Genomic DNA, 24,527 nt, shown 5'->3' on the forward strand with positions numbered 1-24,527 from the left:
CAGAACAGTTTCATCATGCAAAGCTCTTGTTTAATAGTTTAGTAAACCTTGCTTGATCTGCACATTACCCAGATTATAAAACTGGATTACAGCAATTTTTACATCATTGGGGCACCCATTTCCACTCATGTGCTTTGTTTCCTGGTAATATGTTATGATGACATAGTATGTTGGGAGAGTATTGCTAAGGAGTTGCGGTGCCTATGAGCTAGGATAAAACAGGGCCATAATTGATGTATGTTCCATCACTAAGTAAAATTTCTATATGTAATTTAAAAGCTGTTTTGTCTGATCACTCTCTATAGTATGTCACAATAAGATGACGATTTGTCTTTGATGGGAACCACAGAATGTCTTTACAGCGATTGCTCAAGTCAGCGTTTTATGAACCACTTTTAAAAGCTGTCTTAAAAAAAAAACATACTGTGTGTACAAGTTTGGATATAAACAGTTTACAGTAGGGAAGATAATACATTTATTCTGTAACTTAAAGGAGAAATTTTAACTGCTTAATGTAGAAATTCTTCTTTTCTTGGTTTTGAATTCAGGTCTTCAGAGATTTGGGTCTTTCATCCCTTTCTAGACATGCTAGTTCTCAAATCCCATGTTATTAAAGCTTTCTGGGGGTGGGAGGCATGGAATGAGAGTATTTGTGTACAGTCTGCTTTTAGCTTAAGCCTTAGGGAGATGAGGGACACAGGTTGAATTGAGTTTAGTGCATATTGTGTCTGCCTAATGCTTTCACAAAACATAGTTTTACAATGGGTCATTAGACTTGATTGTAAAAAACAACCAAAGGAAATTACTTCAGGGTTGAGCCTTTTATACTTCACATAACCTTTCTTGATTTCAGTCACGTTGACCTGTCTGGTGAAGTTGCCCATCCATTCCCAGTTTAAACATTAACTGATATTTACTAACTGTTAAATTCTCCTCATGTGGTTAGTAATTATGGATTGTTGATAGTTGCAGTGTCAGTCTGTATGAAAATGAGCGGATAAAGAGTACCTATGTTATATATAGGCTAAAGTGCAGAATTTATACTGGATTGCCTATCTTAGACTGAGTGTGTGGGTGTATATATGTATTGTATATGAATGCCAGTGTATTAAATGGTATTCGTGTGTGCTGTTTGATTTCATTATAATCTGCTGATAACAGTAGATAAAACGCTCTCTTTTCAATTTCTGTGATTGTGGGAAGAGTAGCCTTGACTTAAGAAGCTGATGACAAGCCAAATGAAGAATAAAAATTGGAGGAGTCAAGAGTTCCTTTTTGAGGAAAAGTATCATTTGGCTCCCAGTCAGGAAACTGACTTTTTGTGCCAAAGTGCTGCTTGAGGAGGGTCAGAGGGAGGGTAGTGGCCTCACCGAGTCCCTTTTTCTGTGTCCTTTCAAAGGACATAGAAAGGGGGGACAGTTTTGGATGGGTTATTTTATTTATTTCACGGTGTGGTGGATTGACCTTGGCTGACTGCCAGACCCCCACCCAGCTGCTCTCTTGCTCCCCCTCCTCAACAGGACAGGGGAGAAAATTAGATGGAAAAGCTTGTGGGTCACGATGAGGACAAGGGAGATCACTTACCAGTTACCGTCACGGGCTAAACAGACTCGACTTGGGGAAAATTAATTTAATTTATTGCCGATTAAAAATAGAGTGGGATGGTGAGAAACAAAGAGGAAACTAAAACTACCTTCCCCCCTTCTTCCCAGAGTCAGCTTCACTCCTTCACCCCTGACTCCTCCAGCCCCGAGTGGCTCAGGAGAATGGGGAACGGGGGTTGTGGTCTGTCCATGACAGCTCCTCCCTGCCGCTCCTGCCTCCCCACGCTCTTCCTCTCCTCCAGCCTGAGGCCTTCCCACGGGTTGCAGTCCTCCAAGAGCTGCTCCAGCGTGGGTCCTCTCCACGGGGCGCCCTCCTTCTGCTCCAGTGTTGGTCCCCCACAGGCTATGTGCCGTTACTGCCAGAAATCCTCTTCCTGTGTGGGATCTCCGTGGGCTGCAGCTTCCTTGGGGCATATCCGCCTGCTCTGGTGTGCTCCTCCAAATGCCATCGGGGGACGGTGACCTGCTTCACCGTGGTCTTCTCCAGGGGCTGCGGGGGAATCTCTGCTGGGGTGCCTGCAGCGCCTCCTCCCCCTCCTCCTCCTCCTCTCACCTTGGTGCTGGCAGGGCTGTTTCTCACACTTTTTATCCTTGCTGCCAGGCAGGGTTTTGCCCTTTTGTGACACAGGCTTTCCCCGGGGCCCCCGCCGGTGGCTGAGGGGCTCAGACCTGCCCTGAGGTGGGTGGGTTGGAGCTGGCTGGAACCGGCTGTGTCCGGCTCGGGGCAGCCCCGGCCGCTCCTCACAGGGCCCGGCCCGCAGCCCCCTCGCCACAGACACCCGGTGAGCACTGCTGCGTCCACGACAGCGTTTCTAAGTAGTGGAATTGCCATTTCAGCTGAGATTATTGAAAAGTAAAGGTATTACTGGCAAAAATTATGCCAGGGGCTATCTGTATTTGACAGACTAAAGCAGGTGTGTGTGTGGGGGGGTTGAAATCGGGTTTTCGATAGGCAACGTACAGACCTGCAGCTTGTTGGTAACTTGGCGAAATGACCGTGGTTAAAAGATTCGGCATCACCCATTTGTTGTGGATTAATCGCTGAGATTAATAGCATGGTGTGGTAAATGTCACCCCCTGCCCCTTTGTGTCCCTGGATTGGAGATTTTGGAGCTATTCCTGTTTGAACAAAAATAATTGTAGTTTTTTGTTGTCATCTAAGGAAACAGCTTTATTTGTGGAGAGAGCGTCGTTACCGAAGGCAGTAGCGCTTTGGGTTTTTTTCACATTAATTTGAGGACTACTTTGACAGCAAGCATTGACTTAGGCAGGACCTGAGTTGAGGGTATCCCGCCTTACAGGCTGTCAGTGAGGCTTCAGCGAGGGCCCCGGGTTGCGTTTTGGTTGCCCGTTACTGACGGCTTGGGAAAAGTGCGACGGACTGAAGGAATGAATTCAAAATAGTAATACCATTGTCTGTGCCAGTGTCAGTTCTGGGAGTTTAGCTTTGTAGACTGTAATTTAAAGAAAGCAGTAGAGGACAGTAAAGAGTATACAGTAATTGTGGAGAAACTACTTCTGCAAAGACAGATTTTAATTGCTTTTGTAAAACATCAGCAATCGTGCGGCTCAAGATAAAAATCGTATCTGCTGGGGCAAGAGATTGCCGTTGCCGTAAGTTGATTTCCGTTCTTACACCAAAGTTTATTTTAGTTTTTGCTGTGCCTGTTCAAATGCTTTCGGGCATGCAGTGCCGATTAGGTGTGTGAGACAATCCAGGATTTTTAGGTCTTGTAATTATTTTTCTCAATGTAATTATTTCATTGATTTGCTTTAGGAAACTGTTAGGACTGACTATCCCTGTTATGATTGTCATTGTTATGGCATTATTTTGTAAGTAGTTCACAGAAATGGAATGGGAGATAAATAGTGCTGCAGAAGAAGAAAACAAGCAATGGAGGGGAAACAAATCGAAAATTTTAGTAGCAAAATTGTGATTGCTCATTGTTAAATGAGCCAGTGATGTGCATGGAAAAGATGACTTTTCTTCCAGACCTGTATGTGCTCTTTTCCACACCTGCAATGAATGATCATCTTACAGCATCCCTATTTTTCTGTCCGGTTCATATCGGTTAGATGCAGCTGTGTTTAGCTCTGTTAGAGAACCCTCATGGCTGGTAAATGCAAAAAGTACCCTGTTCAAACCAGCGCAATTTGGTTACCCGTAGGAAGAGCATGAGTAGATGGCAAAGGAGTAAAGATGAAAGTAAAAGCTTGCTTTTGCATATAGTGATAGGTTCAGCTCAGCAGTTCATTCTAAGGCTAAATTTATTCTCCTCAACCTGCACACCCCAAAATATTAGGCAAGTTACTTGTACTGCTGTTCTGACTGCCCACCCTTCAGCATTTCCTTTGCTCAGAACACAGCCTGTTTCATCCAATTCAAAACTTCTTTTCCTTGACATTTTCTATCCAAAATCTCCTGAGGTTTTGAGCAGCATCCTTGATCCTGATCAAATGCATTTCTTCACAGAGAGGTGAGGACAGAAGCTTAGGGGAACTCTCTCTGTAGTCGATTCTTAATGTTGTCCTTCTGAGCTGTCAAATTGTAGCCAGCATTTTGAGTTCACAGCAGATTTAACGTTTAGTCGCTTTTTCAGAAAAGACAATAACATCACATGATCTCAAAATAAGTAGGGTGAAGCTATTGAATTCTGAAAAAAAAAAAATAGTGCCTTAATATAGGGCATTTCAAGCGCTTTTGTTATGAGAGAGGAAAGTACTGTGAACATGTCAAAAATGTTCTTGAATACTTATACATACATTCTTAATTTAATTCTATGAAACTTTTATATGAACAGTAATGCCTTGTTAATAGTTATCTCCTTTTCTGTGTTACTTGTTGCACTCTACTGTTTTAGTGCTTGTAGATACTGTTATGATTGAAGGATACATTGGAGAAATACCAAGAATAGAGAGGTATTGTATGTTTAATGGAAAGTGATGTATGAATTTTAGCAATCTGGGCCACCTGCAGAGCTTTTTTCTGAAGTTTGTGAACTTCCTCACTATATTTGATATCTTGGTTTTGAAACTAAATAAAATGAATTTTAAAAAGTCCCTGTCTTCACCCATGTGACACATTCTGGAGTCTTCAGAAACAGAATTGTTGGATGCTCATTCCAAGTGCAAGGCTTAGTAGATGTATATATTTCAAGCTAGTAACATATGTGCTGTATGCTTGGTAATACCTGCTCCTTTCTCTGAAGCTTTTTTTGAGTTGGTTATAGGGTGGAAGGCAGTCTTCTTACGAAAGAAGAGACTGGGTCAAACATACCACCCACTGTCAGAAACCTGATGGGACTGGTTGGCTGGCCCAGGGCATCCTTTTTCCTGTGATGCTGTGACACACAGGGAAAGATCAGCAATTCTGACAGCATTAATCTGAATTCTTCCCTGTCTTGTAATGGATGCAGTACCTGCCTACACCAGTTGAAGAAGGAGTTTGACACAACATCCCCACCTTCATTGATCTGAGGAGAAATAATTGATATCAATTGATTGGCCAGGAGCAGGGCATGTATCTTCCAGTTAAGTTTGGTTTTTCTTTGCTCCCTGTATTTCTTGAGCCAGGAAATCCTGCTGATGACACTCAGGGATGCCTTCACTACGTAGTTAACATGCTGCTGGCCAGCTGGGGTTGGTTTGGGTGGGAGCACTCACGCAGCAAAGCCCGAAGCGGATTAGTGTCCTTGTTGTTTCTGCACTTGTGTGTGTCTGGCAGCATGTGATTGCTCTGGGGAGCTCGGGGATTCCTTTGCAATCAGTCATGTCTGCTGTGGGGACAGCTTGTTTGTGCTGCAGGGCAGGGAGAAAAGATGGGAGAGGAGCTTGGGGTCTGCCCTTGCTACATGTGGCCTGCTCCATCAGAGGTGGACCTCGAAGCCTGCCTGTCCACTGCGACCTCACCAAGGCTGCATTTAAAGCACCTGCAAATTGAAGAGGTTTGGGCCTAAATATGAGTAACAGCCCAGGTTAGCTGTACAGTGTGTTAGGCAATTTGTGTTGCATCCTTATATTTCAGATGCTATTTTTTCCTGTTAGTCCTGTCAGAAGATCCAAAATAACTTTAGAAGGTTGTTTATACCCAGTAGTTACAGAGTTGGAAGAACATAACTCTGGAAATAAATCCAATATTAAAGTTTTGTAATAACTCCTGATTTGCCTCTTCTGCCTTTACACATATTTTTTTATTTGATCTTCTCAGGCCCTCTTTTGTCCTCATTATGTTCTTGACTGTTTTTGTTACTTTAAGTTTTCTAATTCTTTTCACCTTTTATATTTACCTGATGCTCCTTTCAGTCTTTGTCACTGCTTTTGCTGCTTCTTTACATTTCTTCCTTTTTTTCTTCCTTTTGTTTTTCTTTGGATAAATTAATTATTTTGTTTTCCCTTCATATGGCTTTGCCTTCCTTAGCTATGCTGCTCCTGTGTGACATTTTTTCCAGTGGTAGCCTTAAGGAAAGGAAGCTCTGTATTCATTAAGAAGTGAATAATGGTGGACGGAAATGTGTGCAAGCCTACATGAAATAGTGCTTAGTTCTTTTCCCTGAAGATGCTGGGGAAGATCAGACAGTTTGGTGAGTGACAGCTAGGAAGTATAGAATGGTACATTGGCAGCCTTGTTGTGAGGAAAAAAGTCTTTCAGGAAATGGTGAACAACCTCTAAGTATAATGATGTAACTTGGAAACGGAAAGAATGGGTAACAGAACAAGCTGAAAACAATAGAAATTGTCGCTGCCAAGGCTGGGGTTTCCTGCATCTTTGAGGATTTTCTTTAAACTCATGTTTTTGAGCTGCTTGAGGTATCTGCACTGAACTTTGAAGCTAACAGCTAAGAAATACTACTCTGTCTGTCTGGGAGTTGTGTTTCAGTGGCACGCTGTGTAGCTCCATTGGGGTGTGCAGGGATGGGGAGGAACCCTCAATGGACTCCCTCTTCCATCTTTCAAGCAGGTATTATTTCCCCGCAGCTACTGAGGGGTGCCAGCTCATGGACTGAGTGAAGCTGACTATTTTTTGAAATACAGTAGGTCTATTAATAATACCTGATAGATATTTGCAACACCAATAGGCAGTTGTTAATGTTAACTAAAGATTACTTAAGCCAGGCCACTTCCCCCTCACTTATCCGTGTATCACACTAGTAAAATACCAGTTCAATTTGAATCTGTTTGCTCTGATATCATTAACGTGCTTCTCTGGGTCGAGGTCACAGGGGTCTGACAATAACCTGAGGTTCACAGGACATTTAATGTTGTTACAAACTTATGGCAAAGAATTTGTATTACCTATCCATTTCATATATTTGTATTTCAAGATAAGGCATTCCCTGTCACGGTCCTGAAGCACATACATCTACAATTAAAGGTATACATACATGCCATTAATATTATGTTACTTTTTGGTATCCTTTTTGACCAGTGGAAATAAACGCCTTGAAAATACTTTCATTCTGCACACTGGTTTATCAAACAGACATGCTTAAAAGACCTTGTTTAGACTAACATTAGGATTTAATATCCTGATTAATTCATTTCAACCTAATCCTCTCTGCAAACAATGCCAATTAATGTGAATTGTGCCTATTGACTTGTACGTAAAGATGAGTTTAATTTTAAACAGTTACAAAAAATAGAGAGCTCTGATTCATTTCAAATTGTTTCTAGCTTGATTTTATTTACACTTGCTGTGAGCGATTCTGCTGTATAAGCTTGCACGCTGGACTTGGTTAGTACTACCGTTGTGCTGTAATCTGCATTAATTATCTATTAATTAGTGAAAAACTGCTCTGAAGCATGACCTAAACCTCTAATTAACCTTTTCATTTTTTTTTAATAGAATTTTATCTGCTGGTAGACTCTGTGGAAGTAGAAAAGTTATTTTTATTGCAGAAGAGGTTTCTAGGACTAGAATGTTTAGGTTATCTGTTTGTCATTAAGCTGTGCTTCAAAGCTTCCATCTTCCAGTGAGCCATCAAAAAAGGAGTGGGTTTTGTTTGATATCTGAGATGGAGCACTCATTGTTATGGAAGTAGAAGTGATTACCTTGGCCTTCAAAAATGTTGTACCGAATTTAAAAAAAGAAAAGGAAAAAAAAAAAGGCAAACAAACAAAAAAGACTTCTTTTAAGTGTGGAACACCTGCTTATTTTGCTTAGGTAAGTTGTTATCCAACCTATAAAGTCAGAGGAAAGGTAACTTAATCAGATAAAATACTTTAGAAGTAAAACTTCTATGTTTTGCCCCGTTCTAAGCTTTGTAAGGAGGTCATAAATATAATTTAAAATTTACTGCTTTTTCTGTTATGCTTGTTGTTGGTGTGGGCTTAATAATACCGGTTAGACAGTTTAAAAAAAAAAGTTTCCTAGCCTTTTCCCTATTGAAGATGACAAAATATTTATTAAGTTTTCTTGAAATAAGTACAGGGAAAAAAAGATCTACAGCAAGTGAAAAAGTATGATTCAGTGTTTATCAAGTTATGTTTTATTAATAGCAACAATGCTGTAAACAGATGCTTTAGTGATTACTTAAAATGAAACAAAATAGTCCTTGTATGGAGTAGGGGAAAAAGGATTTAAGGTCACGAGTACTGTAACTGAGTGTTTGTGTGCCTGCAGCACAAATTGTTGTAGTTGGATAAGCATGTGCTGCTTGCTTTCTGGAAGCATTAAACTCCCTGCTACAACTCATCTCCCTGTACTGCTCTTTTTTAATCCTCTGGTGTCTGGAGTGAAAAGTACAGGGATGTTATCAATCTTGAGTACCATACAGGTTTTGCAAGCCTCGTATTAACTTGAACTTTAGTGTCATTCAGTAGGAATATGGGAAAAACTGTGGCCGTACTTCATGTGAAAATAAGCTGCCATATTTGATTGCCAGGACATAGATTTCCTGAGCCTGGGTGCGGAGTTGGGGTGGGTGTTAACATTCAGTGGATCATGTGGGAGGTGGTCACAGAGCTGGGGTTTCTTGCCTGAATTAAGAAGGTCTCTGAAGGTAAGAGAGACCAGGTCTTACGCACCCTATGAGTTATATTCTGTGTGCAAGTGTCCCAAGTTGTTGGGTTTTTTTCTAATGTATATGGTAACCTGTCTAGCACCCGAAAGACAAAGATCTGCAAGAAGGTAGAAGTGGTACTTTTGGTTAACAAGATTTTCTAGACTACCATAGTGTTCATTGTTTTTCCTGTTTTCCTAAGAAAACATGTATTATAAGGTTTTGCCTCCTGTACAGGTCTGTCATTATCTCCATTTCATTCCCTCCTTACTAGCTTTTACTTTGACACATTTCAAAAAGATTTGTGACAAGTTTCGTAGTCTAAAGGATACTCTTTTTTCCACGAGTGCCATGAAAAAGTTTGCCTCTTTGATTAATGTTCCCAGTATGAGAAAGAGAGGGCGTGAGCTAAATTCTTATTATCTAATAATTCTTATTAGGGAGCGGTAATTCACATGGCTGTTTGTTGTGAGGGTATGCATTCAGAGGGAATCAAGCTTTGCTGATTCTACATTCTGAGATAATACTTGTTGGGGAGCAGGGTTTTTTTTGTGGTTCGTTGGTTTGGTTTTGTTTTTTAAACTTCAGAATGGTGGTTTAGACCCCAGTTCCAAATGTATGAATTTCAGATTTTGGGTGGCTTGTTGTTAATCCTGATTGTTTTAAGAATACTGTGAATTGTTCCACTATATTTTGAGCCATAAAACCAAATACAGTTTTAATATGGTAATGCAACTCAATATTTTAAAAATGGATAAACTGGTTTATTCCAAATAAACCACAGTATTAGGAAATACAAAAAGGAATGTTCTCTGCTTCTAGTTTATTTTTTATGCCTACCATAATGCAATCACTTTTGTTATACAAGTAAATAAAATGGTGCTTGCAACTCCTTAATGAAGCATTAGATTGGAAAATAGCTGATTGTATTGTGAGACAAAGATATTGCTGTTACTGTCAGGAAAAGGTAGAAGTGAATAATTTAGCAAATGTTAATAGCACATTTACCATATTACTAAGTTCACAGCAGGAAGTAATGAAATTTTTGTCAAATGCAACTGCAAAAATAATGTCTTTTAATTCCTGTTGGTGTCATGATGTCTGCTTTTAGTATGAACCATTATAATATCAGGCCAGTCCTGCTCATTAGATCACATTTTTATTTGAGAATTTTTGTGAATCTTGTAAAACCTGAGAAAGGTGGTATGCCAGAAGTAGTTGTTTATTTCTGGGCTGTTGCTGAATCACAGAAATAAATTCAGAGTATGAATGTGTCCTGGTTCCGGTGGGGACAGGGTTAATTTTCCCAAGCCCACATGGTTCTTTGTTCCAGCTGAGACTAAACCGGGACAGAATGCCACATGCACTGGTGAGGCTGCACCTCCAGTACGGTGTCCAGTTTTGGGCCTCTCACTAGAAGAAAGACGTTGAGGTGCTGGAGCAGGTCCAGAGAAGGGCAATGATGCTGGTGAAGGGTCTGGAGAAGAAAATCTTATGAGGAGCGGCTGAGGGAGCTGGGATTGTTTACCCTCGAGAAAAGGAGGCTGAGGGGAGACCTTATCACTCCCTACAACTACCCGAAAGGAGGCTGTAGCCCAGTGAGGGTCCGTCTCTTCTCCCGAGTAACAGGCAATAGGACAAGAGGAAATGGCCTCCGGTTGCGCCAGGGGAGGTTTAGATTAGATATTAGGAAAAATTTTACACTGAAATGGTTAATCAAGCATTGGAACAGGCTGCCCAGGAAGGTGGCGGTATTGTCACGCCTGGAGATATGTAGACATAGTGCTTAGAGATATGGTTTAGTGATGGTTTTTGTCAGAGTTAGCTTGATGGTTGGACTATGATAATCTGAAAAGGTCCTTTCCAACCTAGACAATTCTATGATTCTATGATTATTAAAAGATTAATTATTGACACCTCAAAACGGGTAGTGGAGAAAGACTTTGATGGATGACTTAGTTTTGTAAATAGCTGTTGGTAGTGTAAGTTAGAAGATTTGGTTGGACATGGTTTTTAATTGATCTGAATTGGTTATCTACTTTGCTGTGCTGGGTGTAGCTCAGCTAGTACTTCATAGTTTCATGCTTTTCTTTCACCCCCCTCCCCTTTTAGGGTAAATTTTTTGTTTTCTGAAATATTTGACAGATTGTAGTTGTAGTTTAATGTACTATCAAAGAGTTTTCCAGCTTCAATGGATACGTGATTTCTCTTTCCTCTACTCCAAGTAGTGGTTACTTTCCACCTCTTTTCAGTTATCTAGCATTAGCTTTCCCTTGCTGTCTCTTATCTGCCTATTCTAGGCTTTGTGGAATAAATGATACAAGGCTTAAGTTTATAACTTGGGCACATTTTACACTACCTGTTGCAATAATATGCACTTAATTGTTTTTATTCTTCATTGTTAGATGTTAGCGAACCCTGTCATTTGTGCTTTTTAAATACAGGACTTAATGTGGTATGACTGATGTACCGTTGTAGGCAGTTGGTGATAGTATTTGTGTTTTACTCTCTGAAAATTACTGGCTTCAGTAAAGGAGTTGTGAGGCAGCTTTCTGACCTGCAGTCTCCTTGGTGTGAGAATATGCATAAATCTTGATAGTCAGCTTAGCCATGAACATGCTATTAGGATATGCTTCACAATGCTTTCCCTCAGACTCACACAGTCAGGTAACTGAAATGTGTTGGTTCTCCATATAATAAGCTAAATATTTGTTTGTTTATTACCTACTAATTTAGGTTTGAACGAAATTTTGAGGAAAAATATTTTAATCCTGCAATACAACTTGTTTAAATATTCCTATGTTGGTGTTTGCTTGAGAATCTGAAAATGAAACTGCTTAGATCATTTTAATTGGATAAAACAGAAAATGCAAGTGTGAAAAGATAATTGGATGAAATAATTTGTTCGTTTTAACATGATTTATTTTACCTGTCAGTGTCTCTTTTGAAATGCTCCAGCTGGTGGAAGTACATTGTTACATCTCATTCTCATTTTCAGTCTTTGAAGTATAAACACTACTTCTGAAGAAGAGCAAATCAGAACAAATATGATGGGACTTGTGCTTTGTATTGACTGCATTTTTGTGCTTTGTTTGGAGGTCATTCTGTGAGACTGCTGGGTCAGAAAAAGGATAATGGAAAACGTCTGGGAGGAGCACGACTGGATTTGCCAAAGATTAGGAAGAATCCACTGATAGAAATCATTTCCATCAATACAGGGTAAGAATCTTCCAAACGTATAAAACATTCAGTACTGCTGAGGAATTCAATTTATCCCGTTCTGCAGGCCTGCTGTGTTACTCATAAGTTACATAGAAGGAGGCAGGATGACCACTTTTAAATAGTAAAAGATTTTAAATGGCATTTTTCTGGAAAATAAATCCCTGCTTATTTGGGTACAAGACTTTTGCTGCTCCAGGGCTGCATGCAATCATGCAGTCCTCATTGTAAGTTCATTTAACTCTTTCACAAAAGAAGAAGCCATAAGAAAATTGGAGGAGAAAAAAAAGCATTTAGAGGTTTTGTTTGTTTGTTTGTTTTTTTCCTGTGCTCTTTTAATTCCTAAGAAGGCTGTTCCGCAATATCGTTGGTAACTCATTAAGATCTGTAAACTCCTGATTTTTAGCTCAGGTGTATCATTGGCTAAATTAGATGTAGTTATTTTGCTTCTTGCCCCTTTAATATGCTTGTAAAGAGTTATCATGCTTATATTTCAGCCTTTTCTTTATTTGAATAAGCTACCCTCTGGCTGTCAAGCAACTCTGGATGCCCATTTCTCCATAAGACTACAGGCATTTTTCTGTTCTGTGTTTTTACTTTGAGGAATTCTATTTTAATCTTCCTTTCCTTGATGCTTTCCTTTTCTCAACTCCACTTGGTTGCTCCCATTTGGTCAGTTTCCTAAAAAAATTGAAACAAAACAAACCCACACAAGTCCTCTTCTGATTTTCCCATCTTCTACAACTTATGTAGTGATTTCCCAGGTGGTAAAATATAAAATGCATTGCTCTGGGCATCCCAGATAGGTGTGAACTTACTGCCTAGAGAAAAAAAATGTGGTAGATCTTAGCGCTCTCTGTTTTGAGTTTAGTCTAGCACTTTCATAAACATTTCATAAAAGAGTTTTGTGACTACCCTCTTTCTCTTGTCTTTAAGTAATCTTGCCTTCATAATTTCCTGTAAAAGGTAGTGTGCTATTTAGGTCAGAATACCATTTCAAGGCTTACTGTGGTTACTTTTTCTTCCTCTGATTTATGGTAAACATATGGGGTGACATTTTGTCATATTTCTGAAATATAATACCTTTTTAAATGGCAGTTTCATGCATTGATTGTTTTTGAAGTCTGAATATGATCTCTTCTGGTGCAGTTACTTCGAGTGATCTAAATTTTTTCCCTCATTGTTTTTCCTGTCAACATCTTGTTTGTGCCCATGTCATCAAAATCCTTCCCATGCTTAAATGTAAGCAAAGCATTCTTTTACGTTTGGTTGTGTCTGAGTTTCAGTTGGTATAAATTTTTCTTTTCCATTAATATTTATCACAATCTAATGTTGTGTAATACCTTTCTAGTTGTAAATGTTGTCAAGGATGTAAACAGATTGAGCCATGGCCTTGTTTACATGTCTTTTGATTAGTAGTAGTGCATTTAAGATGTTAAAGTGTATTGCTCTTTCTAATACCAGGCTATTGCTAGCCTAATTACAGAGGTTATTACAATAAGGGAACTGCAGGGTACATACACTTCGCATTAGGTGGCTGGTGAGAGTAACAACCCTTAAAAAAAATATTAATATATTTTGAACATATGTGTTTTCATGGAATCACAACATTTTTCAGAGTTGGAAGGGACCTCTAGAGATCATCTAGTCCAACTCCCCTGCTAAAGCAGGATTGCCTAGAGCACATCACTCAGGACTGCATCCAGGCGGGTCTTGAAAGTCTCCAGAGAAGGGGACTCCACAACCTCCCTGGGCAGCCTGTTCCAGAGCTCTGTCACCCTCACTGTAAAGAAGCTTTTTCTCATATTTGTTCGGAACTTCCTATGTTCCAGCTTGTGCCTGTTACGCCTTGTCCTGTTACTGGGAGCCACTGAAAAGAGTCTGGCTCCATTCTCCTTAAACCCACCCTTTAGATACTTGTAAATGTTAATAAGGTCTCCCCTCAGCCTTCTCTTCTCCAGGCTAGAGAGTCCCAGCTCTCTCAGCCTTTCCTCATAAGGGAGATGCTCCAATTCCTCAATCATGTTTGTTGCCCTATGCTGGACTCTCTCCAGTAGTTCCCTGTCTCTCATGAACTGGGGAGCTCAGAACTGGACACAGTGTTCCAGTTGTGGCCTCACCAGTGCAGAGTAGAGGGGGAGAGTGACCTCCCTTGAGCTGCTGGCCACACTCTTCCCTCTGCAGCCCAGAATTTCGTTGGCCTTCTTGGCAACAAGGGCACATTGTTGGCTCATGGATGATTTACTGTCTACCAAGACCCCCACATCATTTTCTTCAGGACTGCTTTCCAGCAGGTCCACCCCTAACCTATACTGGTGCCTGACATTCTTCCTCCCCAGGTGCAGGACCCTACACTTGTCCTTGTTGAATCTCATTAGGTTCTTCTCTGCCCAGCTCTCCAGCCTGTCTAGGTCACGCTGGATGGCAGCACGGCCCTCTGGAATGTCAGCCACCCCACCCAGTTTGGTATCATCAGCGAACTTGCTGAGCATACACTCTGTCCCCTCGTCCAAGTCATACTGTGTTTTTAAAAAATGTATTTCCCAAGTTGATACACCCGCAGACAATTAACATCTCCTGAAGATGTCACCTTTGGAAAACCTTTTATTAGAACCTGATAGTTTACAAACACTAAGTACTTTGCTTAGTAGTTATTGCTGTTCTCAGGTCAATGGAATATGTATTTTATACCATAGGTTAATGTAAAAATAGTAGAAACCACAGAAATATATTTATTTCATGGAGAATAAAATCAAATAAGACCTGATAAGACCAGAGTGTTCCGAAAACCTCAAACAAACAAGTGAGTTGTATATGACATTTAAATTAATTAATGTCTCATTCTGTGTTATATTGCATACTCAAGGAATCCCGTATCTCTTGAAATACAGGTTATTGGTTTTTCCTGTCCTTCTCTTCCCCTTCCCCCTCCCCAACCTCTCCACCTGTGTATTGTAGGTGACTTTTTTGTTTACTACTCTGGGTTTGAAAATTAAAGCATAGCTTTAGAAAGGCAACAGTGCTCAGCACTTTCTGAAAATATAAAAATATAATCAGTAAAAAACAAGACATGGTACATGTTACTCACTGTGAATTGACTGCTCATTTTATCAGCTTTGCCTTAGTAGTCTGGCTATGGCGATTTTTAGTACCAACACCACATTTGATCTGAGCTGTTTTCTCTGCATAAAGACTGGAGAAAACTTTGAAGGTTAGGTTTTGGTACAGTGCTCTTTATTGAGAGGTGAATTTGGGTCATACTAGAAGGTCTTAAAATGGTAAGAAATACTTCATTAAAAATAGTGATTTCCTCTTTGGAAATACATTTGTCTGACGCTGTTGAGCAATAGTGTCCGGGAGCAGCACAAGCAAGGCTGCTCCACGAGGGAGGACAAGAAGGGACTAGAGGGTGCCACTAGCACAGGCAGTGCTTGCACCGACGGGACACCCTGTACCATGGGGCCTAAGCACTGTGGGCAAAGCTGGGGGCCGGCAGTAGGGACCCATCAGCAGTCCCAGACATGGCAAATGACGAGCCAGGGCCTGGTTCTATTTAGGGGCTCCGGTCAGGATTAAAAGGAGATGAGCTGGAGACAGGACTGGGGAGAAGGCTATGTGTAACAAAGGTCTGAGGTCATCCTGGAGATGAGCACAGGGCTGGAGACAGGCATGGTATTTAAGCTCAAGCCAGCACTGGGGCACAAGCCTGAGCATAACTGGGGCTCCTGGCCCAAGAAGGTGCTGGTGGAGACAGCACCTGAAGCTGGTCAGGTCAATTAGGGCCTGATGGTGCCCACAGGGGTGCGGTATATTACCGTTTACCTGTGGGGCTTAATGGACTCTCGGCCTCTTCTGTAATTTCGGGGATGAAGAACAGGCTTGTTGGAGCATGTGTACCCTCAGCCCCAAGCAATGGAGTCTGATGGTTCACGCTATCCAGTAGTACGAATACCTTTATGTACATGGACACTTGCCAGCTGCAACTATTCTGAGAATTCAGTAGGACCTGTTTATCTTTCGCAGTCTTCAATCATGCTGGTTATTAAGATATCTCTCATTCTAATAGAACTGTGTCTGAGAATGTGGGTGCGATTGAAATGAAACACTGTAGAATAAGATTTGTTTCTTAATGCAAGATGGTGTCAAATTCTCTTCAGTAATTTTGACATGAGGCTTCTTGTTATTGATTCCTTCTTTTCTCAAACATGGAGGAGAAAATATTTCCTGTCCTGAAGGGTTCTGTCCTTGTATAACTTGTGAATTTTTTCCTCACTTGCCCGTGCACAAATGCATGCCTACATATGCACGCATCACACTGTGTGTGTATTCCCCAGACAGCTACTGTATATGAGCCTCCTCAGCTGTTCCTTTGCATGAATCAAGTCCGTCCTATCAAAGGACAAACGTTATCTCCACTATAGTTTTCACACAGTGGCACATTTGTCCCTAAAAAGGTGTTGCTGTGTGCTTAGCGGGACCTGGATCTTATTCAATGTTTGGTTTTTTTTCAGAAGTAATGGACAGTTTTTTCTGCTGTTAATTTTGGTTGCTGAGATTTTCTCTTTTCTCATTTAGAAATCCGAGCTATCTTGATCTGCTTAATTTACCGTGGCAGTTAGCGGTTTCTGTCAACACACTGTGACTCTAGAGAAAACCTTCCGTCCCAGAAGCAACATGTTTCAGAGTTTCCAAGTATGTTTGCAGAGACGATGGCGAGTACCAGAAAGGGGACACAAGAGACTTGTAAGACTTCTCTGATATACGAAGATACATCAGTGAATCTTAATTTTTCCATGTGCCAAATAAATAAGGAATCCTTCCCATCCCGGTATCCCATGCGAGCTGTTGATTGACATCTGTATTTTCCCCTAAGGAATATGTGACCCTTTCTTCCTGTATTGTTTGCTTTCTCTGTTACCACTTAGAAAACATTTTTCCAGTATTTTTCAAATCAATTATTCAATTTTTTTTCTCTAGAATAGGCAGTTAATAAAAATTAGCGATTCCAACAGAGCTTGGATAGTTGTTTTAGTTTTGAGTAAATTCTGCAGTTATATTAGTGGATCTAAACCTAGAAACAGGGCTTTGTTCCTGTCCTCCAAGATAATTTTCAGCTTTGAATTAGGGGCATTTGGTTTAATCTCTTTCACTTTTATTTCTGTCCTAAGCATGTATTTTACAGGTCATCTTACTGGAACAAGCGAGGTAATAGTAGCAGAATAACATGTTAAATGATGTTTGGAGAAGAGTTGTTCGCTAATCTCCTAATGTAATTACTCCATCTGTTAGTTTGAAGTAAGAAAGAGCAATGTTCTCAAATCCATTTTGCATTACAGCTTCCTTTTGGTCTAGGGAAAAATCTTTTCTCCTCGTGATCTAATCTTAATTACTGCCGGTTTCATAACCTATGTAGCCACTTAGACAGCTCTCTTTAATGGGATCAAGACTCAGTCTTCCACCTTTTAATTAATTCTGTATCCTGAACTCTCTACTTTGTAGCTTGGACTATTACTCACTGACATATCTGTGGTGTTGGCATGACCTGAGCTACCACTCACATACATTTCAAATAAGATTTTATTTGCGCTTTGCCTGGATGCCTTGTGAAGCCTGAGAGGAGAGTAGTATGAGCTGAATATGAGCCCACATTAGAACTTACTGTTGGGTGGGTTTGCACATAGGTTCATTGAAGTGCTTTCTGTACTTTCTGAAGTTTCTGCCTCTCTTTCCTTCTGGAGCAGGCAATTTATTGTACTGCTGGCGTGGCTGGCTAGAGAAAAATAAACAGACATTATACAGGGGATTCAAAACCAAAAGGAACGTAGCAGTGTCCGTGAATGCATCAGCCTGTCTTGAGAGCTGAACTCTGGTGCAACTCATGTTAAATTTGCAGTATGAACATACCCAAAGGGACAAGTCTCTGTCCAAGTTTTCCTGTTGTTCTCCCTCACCTGAAGACACTGCATGAATCCCATATAGTTTCATTCTTTTGTTACTTTTATAGATTCCCCTATTAAGCTACTCAGAGGGGCAGGGAGATGTTTCAGATTCAGCCCAGGAAACTGAGCATCTGGGTTTGAGTGTAGTTCTGAGGGAGTATAGAACCATAGTCGTAACCAGAGGACTTGTAATGCAGTGGATGCACTGTCTACTTCTCAATCTGCACATCTGTGTATGTTATCTTTTGGGAGAAGGGCTTTTAAAACCATTATTAAAATTAAAAGAAAATTACCCGTCCAGCCAAGCCTGATAGATTGTTCCTGTATTGCTAGAGCATCTTACAGGAGATTAGCATGTTGCTTTATCTCAGAAAGATTTTCAGATCTACTTTTGAGTCTTAAATACTAACTAAGGCGTAACACTTCAAACTTAGTACTCTCAATGTTGAAGAAATGCAAACTTTCTTCTTATGGGACAGTTCTTGCTAGTGAACTTTATGTTGAGAATGAACATATGTAGTAGTGCTTAGGACTTTCTTTAGAAGTCCTTGATGCTTCTTGCTAATTTTGTAGGGTTTTTTTAGGCAATGCTTTGAACTTATGTAGTGGTGGTCAGTCAGAATGTTTCTAAGCTGCTGATGGATCTGAATCTAGCAGAAGAATTCAAAATAAAATGTTATTCCATGTACAGTACTTAATTTGTTTTGCGAATCAACCAAAAATTAATCATTAAAAAATAAGTTATAGATTTACTATTGTCAATCCTGATGTTCCCAGGCAGGAATATTTCCCTGGTTATGAATTGTGAAAGGTTGAAATTCTGTTCTTTCATCAATTTCTGTTGTAAGCAGCATTTTCAGTTTTATGATTAACTGGGGAGTATGAGGATTGAATTTTCTCCAAGAGTTGCATTTTAATTTTATATGAGGACACGTAATAGTCTTTCTATATATTGCATTTCAGCATTTATTTAGGATTGAATGTATAAAATACTCTGGAGTTGTATGTCCATGAAAGTGTAGGTAATTCTGGTTTTGGTTTTGATTATTTTTTTTTTAATTTGTACAAAAAAAAAAGAGGACATAAATGAAATGCCTTGAACTCTATAATTTTTTTTAATGTGTATATCTGAAATATTTGATTTAATTAACTTTTGCTTGTAGTCTAAAACTTCACAGTACTAGAAGGTTTTCTCCTTACTTTTGGTTGTTAATAACCAGGTACCTGTGAGGTGTTAAGTTACAAAAAAATGTAAAATAATGCTGGTAAGAGGTCTGGAAAGCCTTTGGTGGTATGCGTCGATTCATTTTGCTATAGGTAGTCTTCACTGAATCGGCACATATTTCAGGCTGCTTTCAGTATTAAAAGCAGGTCATATTCTGCCTCTCTGGTTGCTGCAGTTGGTTGAGATGTCTCATGAACAAGAAATATCAGTGGCTTCCCCCATATGGCAGTACGTAAGGAGGCAGTGACATCACCTTGGAAGCGAGGGGTTTAGAAACAGATAGTTCAGGAAGAGAAGCATGTGGCTCTATTTGCTTCCTCTGATGCAGGGATAATTATTGTTTCAGAATCATTTGATGTCCGTATGTTCTCAGATGTGTAGAGTCCAGTTGAAACAGTATTTATTCCTTTGCCAGTGTAAGTTACTCCAGTGAGAGATATTGAGGTCCTTGGGACCATTGAGGGTGCTACTACAGCTTTTATCAGTGAAATATGCATCTAATTATTAATCTGACAGTACTGCAGTGAGTCAAGTCTTAACTGGGCTCAGGTGCAGAAGCAGAGGCCCAGTGGTACATGACACAGGACTGAACCGTGTTGAATACAGAGTTGGGAGACTGGTCTGGTGAAGTTTAGGTTCTGTTTGTCTTTGGTTTTGTTACCTGGTTGGCTCTTATCCAGCTATATCACCGAGATGCTGAATGGCTACAGTGGCTTGGGCTTGTAGTGCTGATCCCGCAATATACTTCTCCTGCTGTACCATTTCAGAGTGTCTCTTCTCCAGAAGTCAGGTCTTCTCTTCCCTCGTGTTGCGATACTGCTTTCTACTCATATGAGACCTGTGTACCACAGAGTTACTGCAGATCCGCACTGTTATTTGGCACTGTGGAGCTCCCTGTAAGAACAGGAAATGTGATCATAGACAGAGTGGATGTGGGTTATAAAGTAGCACTCTGTGCTGGTTAACTGCATATTTACTATAGTCTAGCCTGTCTGAAGAGTGACTTAAAATAGATATTTAGCAAGGTAGGATAGAGGTCAACTAGGATGCACTAGGATTTTTCTAATTATGGTAGCAAATTACTATTTGGTACAGCCTTAAAAAGAGGCGCTAATGGTGACTGTTAAATCCCTGAACTCTTGCAGTGGCCTATGTTGCTTGTCCAGATTTTTGGCTAATTGAACTAGCTGATCTAGATTTCTACCTTCTTGTGGCATTCAGCAAACCTTATCTACACCTGTGGTTCCACCTTTAAAAATGGTTTGTGCATTCACATCATCTCTGACTCCTTTATAAATGGGATGAGTTTTCTGGAGGCACAATCTTGAAACCACATCAAAATATCTTTGATTGCTCAGGAAAGAATGTTGTGCCTTGTGAAGCCGTTGCCCTCCTGTGCTGAAATTAGTGGGATATTTCACTAATAATTTCATCAGTTCAGCAGGAGAACCACTATTTCTTTGGCTTTCTGTGTTACTGATGGGAACTCAAATCTATTCCCTAGTACAATGTTATCTCTAGATAAAAATATATAGAGAGATGGAAAGTGGAAATCTGTCTGGTATGTGAAAAAATGGGTTACCTACTGTTTGACAGTGATAGACTTGTTTTTTTGGCAACTGCTTATGTACTTTTGTCTATCCAACTATGCCACAATGTTTTCAGCTTTTCCATATTCTGAAGTATTGCTGTCCCCATCTTGAATGAATAGTGAGTCTGAATTACAAATCTGTTCATATTCTGTACGAATCTTTGACTGATTACGTACAAGAATGAATTCTGTGTCTTCAATTTACTTGATTTAGTTAGTTCATTAATAACATATAGATTTTGTGTATTTTAATGTTTAACTTTTCAAGATACTCATGTATGTACTCATGACATTGCAGTTGAAAGAAGGTGTTGATTTTTAGAATACAAGATCAATACATGTTTTGATTTGCATTCAATATTATGCTTGGAGAGGCAAATAGTATTTCTTTGGATTATAATAATATAGTTATATAATTACATATTGTATTACCACACATTGTATTTACTTTTACTAGAATTCAAGATAAATGCTTAGAGCAAACTCCCCAGTAAATATGGAGTGGTAATACTATTTTGACCCTCCCTTAGCTTGTAATATTTAAATGGACACTTTTCATAACTATTTAGCTCAAACATCTATAGCATGCCACAACCTATCATGTCAGTTACCCTCAGAAAACAGAGAAGGTAGAAAGTCTGAAAAGTTAGTGTATGTGTTTTTGAAGGGAAACCTCTGCATTAGGCATTTTTGTTAATATTTTAATCAATATTGGCATGTACATAAATTTAGATTCTAGCTATACTATATACTAAGCATGTATTTCAACCATGCGTGTACCAGATATCAATCTGTTCTGCTTTGGCACACTTCACAAAATAGCATAATGGAAATGATAGATGGCACAGTTGTGTGTATCTATATGGAAGGCATTTTCATTTTAATGATAAAATCTGAAGAACTAGTATTCCAGAGCTTGCAGAAACCACACCACTGTAACAGAGAGAAAAGGAAAAACATTTGTTTACAACAGAAAGTTTTAACAGTCTACTTTATTGCCTAAGGTCTCTTTCCACTGCAGCTTACTGTAACTCACATCCAAGGTCATTATTTCCTAATTAGATATTTAAATAGCATATTGATGACACTCTCTGAAAGATTGCACTTTTTTCAATTACAGTTCACAATTGAAGAATGGAATATAAAATTTTTCATAGCAGTCTGCTACGAAATCTCTGGGTCTACATGGTAACAATTTAGCTGAGAACATGGAAAAAATGTATTGGTTATCGTAAAGAGATGATGCATCAGTGTGGCTCACATTCGCATCTTACCAACTGATATGCTTGTAGTCATTTCTGTTCTCTCTGTGTCTCTCTTGTTCTATGTCCCCATTGCTGAGAACGTGCCTGCTCACCTATGCTTCCTCATGCAGAATAAGTGAGAAGTATTGCATTTTACTAGTTAGTTTCCTTGAGCAGCTTATGTAGAAATGTAATTTAGGAAAGTAGAAAAGAAAGTAGTTGGACTGGGGCCAGGAAAGAACTATTTCCTCCCTCCCGAGTAGCTTGATTTCTGTCTTCCCCAAACATCAAAGATTACTACAGCTGCTTCTGTAGGGTAGACTTGACTTGTACTTCCTTCTGTGACAAAACCCCCCAGCCTCTAGTGTCAATTAATGGGAATAGCTCATTGAAATTAACAGCTGAAGGCAGGAGGAGTTACCCCTTTGGCTATACTGGTGGGGATATCTATGGTCCTTTTCATTCCAGGCCTGGTCAACTTCGTTGGGCTATCTCGAGTTTAGTATAATGAATTCCCTTCCACTGCTGGGAGGGTGAAAGCTGCTGGTATTTTTGATTTCTCTTACTGTTGCACATGGTAGTTCTGCCATTTGTGCTGATCTGCATTATATAAGATTGCGTTGATGAGTAGTGAATATGATACAGGTGTTTTGCAGATTCTTCTAGAGTAAACGCTACTGTGCTAACCTGAAAGAAAGATAACCTTGAATTCAAAATGATCCCTCACAAAAAGAAAGATGTTAATACACAAAAATTCTATTACACACCTGTATTCAGTATATAGCTAGGGTATAAACTTTTCACTAAGTATTTGCCTGAAAGAAGGTAATTTTTTCTCTTATGCTTTATGAGTGTTGTCTTTCAGCTTTGTGCATGTCACAGAATCACAGAATCTTAGTGGTTGGAAGGGACCTCTGAGATCATCGAGTCCAGCCACATAAAAAAAAACAAACAAAAAACCACAAAAAAAAAAAGCACCCACCTACTAAACTCCACACCCACAACCCCACACACAACACCCCACCATAAACCAATAATCTTGGGCACTAGAGCATGCCCCTGAAGAGCCATGTCTACACGTTTCTTAAATACCTCCAGGGATGGTGACTCCACCACCTCCCTGGGCAGGCTGTTCCAGTGCCTGACCACTCTTTCAGTAAAGTAATTCTTCCTAATATCTAATCTAAACCTCCCCTGCCGCAGCTTCGTACCATTTCCTCTGGTCCTGTCGTTATTCCCTTGGGAGAAGAGGCCAACCCCTGCCTCTCTACAGTTTCCTTTCAGGTAGTTGTAGAGGGCAATGAGGTCTCCCCTCAGCCTCCTCTTCTCCAAACTAAACATGCCCAGTTCCCTCAGCCTCTCCTCATAGGACTTGTTCTCCAGACCCCTCACCAGCTTGGTGGCTCTCCTCTGGACATGCTCCAGCACTTGAATGTCTTTCCTGTAGTGAGGGGCCCAAAACTGAACACAGTACTCGAGGTGAGGCCTCACCAGTGCCGAGTACAGAGGCATGATGACTTCCCTACTCCTGCTGGCCACGCTATTCCTGATACAAGCCAGGATGCTATTGGCCTTCTTGGCCACCTGGGCACACTGCTGGCTCATGTTAAGCCGGCTGTCCACTAACACTCCCAGGTCCTTTTCTGCTGGGCAGCTTTCCAGCCACTCAGCCCCAAGCCTGTGGCGTTGCCTGGGGTTGTTGTGACCAAAATGCAGGACCCGGCACTTGGCTTTATTAAACCTCATCCCATTGGCCTTGGCCCATTGATCCAACCTGTCTAGATCCCTCTGTAAAGCCTTCCGACCCTCAAGCAGATCAACACTCCCACCTAATTTGGTGTCATCCGCAAACTTGCTGAGGGTGCATTCAATCCCCTTGTCTAGATCATCAGTAAAGATATTGAACAAGACTGGCCCCAAAACTGAGCCCTGAGGGACACCACTGATGACCGGCCGCCAACCAGATTTTGCTCCATTAATCACAACTTGCTGGGCACGGCCATCCAGCCAGTTTTTTATCCAGCGGAGGGTACACTTGTCTATGCCATGATTCTCCAGTTTCTCCAGGAGAATGCCGTGGGGGACGGTGTCGAAGGCCTTACCAAAGTCCAGGTAGACAACATCCACAGCCTTCCCCTCATCGAGAAAGCGGGTCACATGGTCATAGAAAGAGATCAAGTTGGTCAGGCAGGACCTCCCTTTCCTAAACCCATGCTGGCTGGCCCTGATCCCTTGGCTGCCCTGCACTTGCCTTGAGAGCTCACTCAGGATGATCCTCTCCATGATCTTTCCCGGTACCGAGGTCAGGCTGACAGGCCTGTAGTTTCCGGGATCCTCCTTCCGGCCCTTCTTGTAGATGGGCGTCACATTGGCCACACTCCAGTCATTCGGCACCTCTCCTGTTGACCAGGATTGTTGATAGATAATGGAGAGAGGCTTGGTGAGCTCTCCTGCCAGCTCCCTGAGAACCTTTGGGTGACTGTTGCCGTCCTTATGATACTACTTCTTTCTCATTTTTAGAGTCTTTACTTCTTTGAACTTCAATTCTATCCATGGGATTTTAAGTACAGAACTTGTGAAGCCCTTTAGCTATGACATCTGAATTTCTCTGATGTCATGTTGCCTTAATTCAATGACAGAGTAATCCTGAACTGGGTTTCCTTACTTTCCCCATAGCGATTGGAGCATGATCCCCTGCCAAGAGTAA

The 24,527-nt window shown here is 40.6% G+C and overlaps 1 protein-coding gene across 12 annotated transcripts in view; it reads left to right on the plus strand.

Moving 5' to 3' along the window:
* The window catches only part of CDKAL1 (CDK5 regulatory subunit associated protein 1 like 1), a 424,992-nt gene that overhangs the window by 148,339 nt on the left and 252,126 nt on the right, over positions 1-24,527 (plus strand). For all 12 annotated transcript variants that reach the window (XM_054190488.1, XM_054190497.1, XM_054190500.1 and 9 more), the window contains one exon: positions 11,701-11,821. In XM_054190488.1, the coding sequence (XP_054046463.1) occupies positions 11,701-11,821 (121 nt within the window). The remainder of the gene's footprint in view (positions 1-11,700; positions 11,822-24,527) is intronic.

This window comes from Rissa tridactyla, chromosome 2 (genome assembly GCF_028500815.1).
Source record: "Rissa tridactyla isolate bRisTri1 chromosome 2, bRisTri1.patW.cur.20221130, whole genome shotgun sequence".
NCBI lineage: Eukaryota > Metazoa > Chordata > Aves > Charadriiformes > Laridae > Rissa > Rissa tridactyla.